Here is a 3,120-nt window from a genome sequence, read left to right on the forward strand (position 1 = left end):
CCCTCTTTCCAAAGACAAAATCTTGAATTATGCAAACAGAAAGAAATACATCTCAGAAAATAAATGTCAAATCTCCTCCTATCTAAGATAACACAGCTCTTGCTGAAGGAGTAATACTCTGTTTGCCATGCACAGACTTTCACATGAACCTCTGAGGATTTAAAAATTGTATGTTGAGCACATGTAGCACATTTTCATTACATAAAACACCAGCATGGGACCTGGCCTCACTGCATCTGTGAGAAGCACAAGCATGGCAGTGCCCAGAGGACAAGCATTAAGGCCTAAGTCCAGCACCAGGTGTTACAGGTGCCTCCAGCTGTCCATCAGTGATCCCTTCCTTCCTTTCTGGGCTCCTGACTGGCGCTGTCATGTTTGAATACACTCCTGAAGTCCCATCTTTGCCAATGAGGCTATGACTCATTTTCCAAACAGTATTTTATATTCCTACAGCACCTCAAAGGAACAGCCTCACAACCATCTGTGAGCTCCTTCCAGTGAAGGTTTTCTCCTACCCCACCTGAAACCCCACAATTATTCAGTTAACAAAACTAGCTTTGAAACAGCAGCAGCATTTGCAAGCTGAGGACAGAAAGCTCCTGCCTCCCCCAGAGAGGGGGGCCTGATGCCTCAGCCAACTGCTTTCCTTTGTCCAGCACCCTGCCCTAAAGCCAACACCTGTCCCCCAAGGCAAAGCCTTGCAAGCCAGGGAGCACCCATGAGACTGAAGAAGTAGCTCATTGCTTAAAACAGATGATAACAGAAAACATACCTACATTGCTAAAGAAAAATAAGTGAATCCGTAAGTTCATAAAATCAGCTGTATGTACATTAGAAGCCTGAAGGCAACTGATGGGAGTGGGGCAATGAGGGTACAGGATCAAATTAAAGGAAGCGTGAAATGCATCCACCAGACTGTGCAAGTAACAGGATAAATTATATGCACTGCCCTGAAATATAGGAATTAAAAAGGGCTGACATGGCAGACTACCAGGAGGATTACACGATGCACCATTTTCCTCCAAGACATCTCTGTGACAAGAATAGGAGTGCTCTTGCCAGTCAGCTCCAAATGACCCCTGCAGAAGGACTTGGCTTGTGCCCAGGATGAAAGGCAGTGCTCTCAGGGCATGGGGAAGCACAGCAGAACCAAGAGTGATGAGAGAAAACTCAAGTACTTGGTTAATTCCCTGGGGAAGGTGAGTTGAGTACAATGAAACTGAAGCCAGTGCAGGTTTGGCTGCTACTCAGATGTTCTGAAGGATGCTGGGGAATGTTGACTGTGTCTCTAATTACTTCTGACAGCAATGTAAAAGCAAGCTGAGATATGCTGTCTCATAGGGCATCATCTCATCACCATCATGGGCAGACTATCCACAACTTTTGAATCCTGTCTCAAATACAAGGAACAGAAGTTTCTAAGGGTAATGGTAACAGTTCTAACAAGTATTTTATAAAAACCTTTTCCTCTTTTGAGTGGCAAACGTGCTACACAAGTTACAGAGAATTTGAAAAGAATCACAATCAAATTTCAGGGGCAAATGAGTTGCTGAATGCTGTTTTAGCAGCAGGTATTTTTGTTGCAACTATTGTTATTGCAAAAACCATTTTAAGAAGAATATATTGGTAGAAAGCCATAAAGCTTATTTACATAGATGGAGTTTCATCATCTCCCACTCCAAAGCAGGCTGGGTTGGTTACATTGACCTAATGTTTTATCATGGTTTGTGTGAGGCTAGGAACACATGTCAGATTGTGGTTTAGTTTGCTCTTTCAGTATTCTGATGGGGGTCCTTTGAGATACTAGTTTAATTTATGCAGCATGTGCAGTATCATAAAAACAGTTTCAGAAATCTAATACTCAAACAAAATCAAAATATTGCTTGTACCAGGAGCTTTGTTATGTCCCAACTTAGCAAGAATAATTTTCTGCAGGACATAGACCCCAACGTTTTTAAGAATATACCTTGCAAAATATTCCGAGATCCTCAGTTTTCCTTTCCAACAAGTAGAAGACAGTAACTTCCAAGTTTTCTCCCAGGAGCTAATTTTTCCCTTGAGAGCCATTCTTAGACCCCTCCTGGTATGAAAAAGGTGGTTTGGCATTAGGTAAGTTCAGTAGTTTGAATTCTGTTTAGGATAGAAACCAAGATAATTTTGAAAAGATTAGCCAGAGTCCTAGAGTACGATTTCAAGAACTTTTCAGTTTTGCTAGCAAACAATTTCAAATTCAACATCGCATCATTTTCTGCTGTTAAAACAGTCCAACTCTTACAACGTGACGTTCAACTGAACTAAAATCTTTTAGTATAGCTCTCTTACTGATATGACACGGCCTCTGTTTAAAGAAAGATAGGATTTAATGTTAAAGACAACCTCACCAAAGCAGCTACTACAAAATCTGTGCAGAATTATTCCTTTACAGAATTGCTTACTTTCACTGGCATTCTTTTCTTCAAATGAAAAACGTTTGGTTTTGGCAGAAGCTGACTACTTTCAAATTACTTGTCCTTTTATTTCAATTCAAAACTGGCAGACATTCCTTTGTAAGGTTGAAAAGATTTTCTGTCTGATTCTGAAGAGAAACTCATGGTGGTTTTTGTTACCAAATCCTATACATTTCCATACCCTGACATTCCAGAAACCGATGATCTGATCAGCATTATGACATTGTTTTGAAAGTAAAGCCAAAGAATTTCTCTTATTGCCGATTAAGAAATTAAATGCCCATCATGCAAACCTGGCACATAGCAACAATTTCTACCTGGAGAAGGTTTTAAACAAAGGTGCCGTACTAAGTGTTTTCCACAGCTGTCACTTGTCAGCAGTAGAACCCAGGGTAAGGCACAAGCACCTCCTCATCTTATAACGGGAGTTTCCCAATTCAGCTGATCTCGGTTCTGGTAGAAGGCATCCAGCAGGTCACTTGGCCTCTTCCCTCTCACCACCTGCAAACAGTGATTATCCTGTTTATAAACAGACAGCAAAAGGCCTGTAATCACCCAGAGCTTCGACGAGCTCCAACTTACACTCATCCTTCTGCCGCACCTGAGAGAGGCCAAGTCCGGGCGCCGCAGGCAGGTGAAGGCAGGCCCGGCGGGGCCCGGGCGCCTTTCCGCG

The 3,120-nt window shown here is 42.2% G+C and overlaps 1 protein-coding gene across 11 annotated transcripts in view; it reads right to left on the reverse strand.

Annotated features, from left to right (window-relative positions):
- Nucleotides 1–3,120, reverse strand: part of PANK1 (pantothenate kinase 1) — a 43,593-nt gene extending 40,473 nt beyond the window's left edge. For 5 of the 11 annotated variants that reach the window (XM_017726021.1, XM_017726017.1, XM_017726029.1 and 2 more), the window contains exons 1-3: nt 3,049–3,120; nt 2,765–2,948; nt 1,967–2,130 (exon numbers count right to left, since the gene is read on the reverse strand). In XM_017726021.1, the coding sequence (XP_017581510.1) occupies nt 1,967–2,106 (140 nt within the window). In that variant the 5' untranslated portion in view covers nt 2,107–2,130; nt 2,765–2,948; nt 3,049–3,120. Of the gene's footprint in view, nt 1–1,966; nt 2,131–2,764; nt 2,949–3,029 lie in introns of all 11 variants that reach the window. The other 6 variants (XM_017726020.1, XM_017726027.1, XM_017726019.1 and 3 more) reach the window with 6 other exon arrangements.

Source organism: Corvus brachyrhynchos, unplaced genomic scaffold, assembly GCF_000691975.1.
Source record: "Corvus brachyrhynchos isolate BGI_N302 unplaced genomic scaffold, ASM69197v1 scaffold61, whole genome shotgun sequence".
Taxonomy (NCBI): domain Eukaryota; kingdom Metazoa; phylum Chordata; class Aves; order Passeriformes; family Corvidae; genus Corvus; species Corvus brachyrhynchos.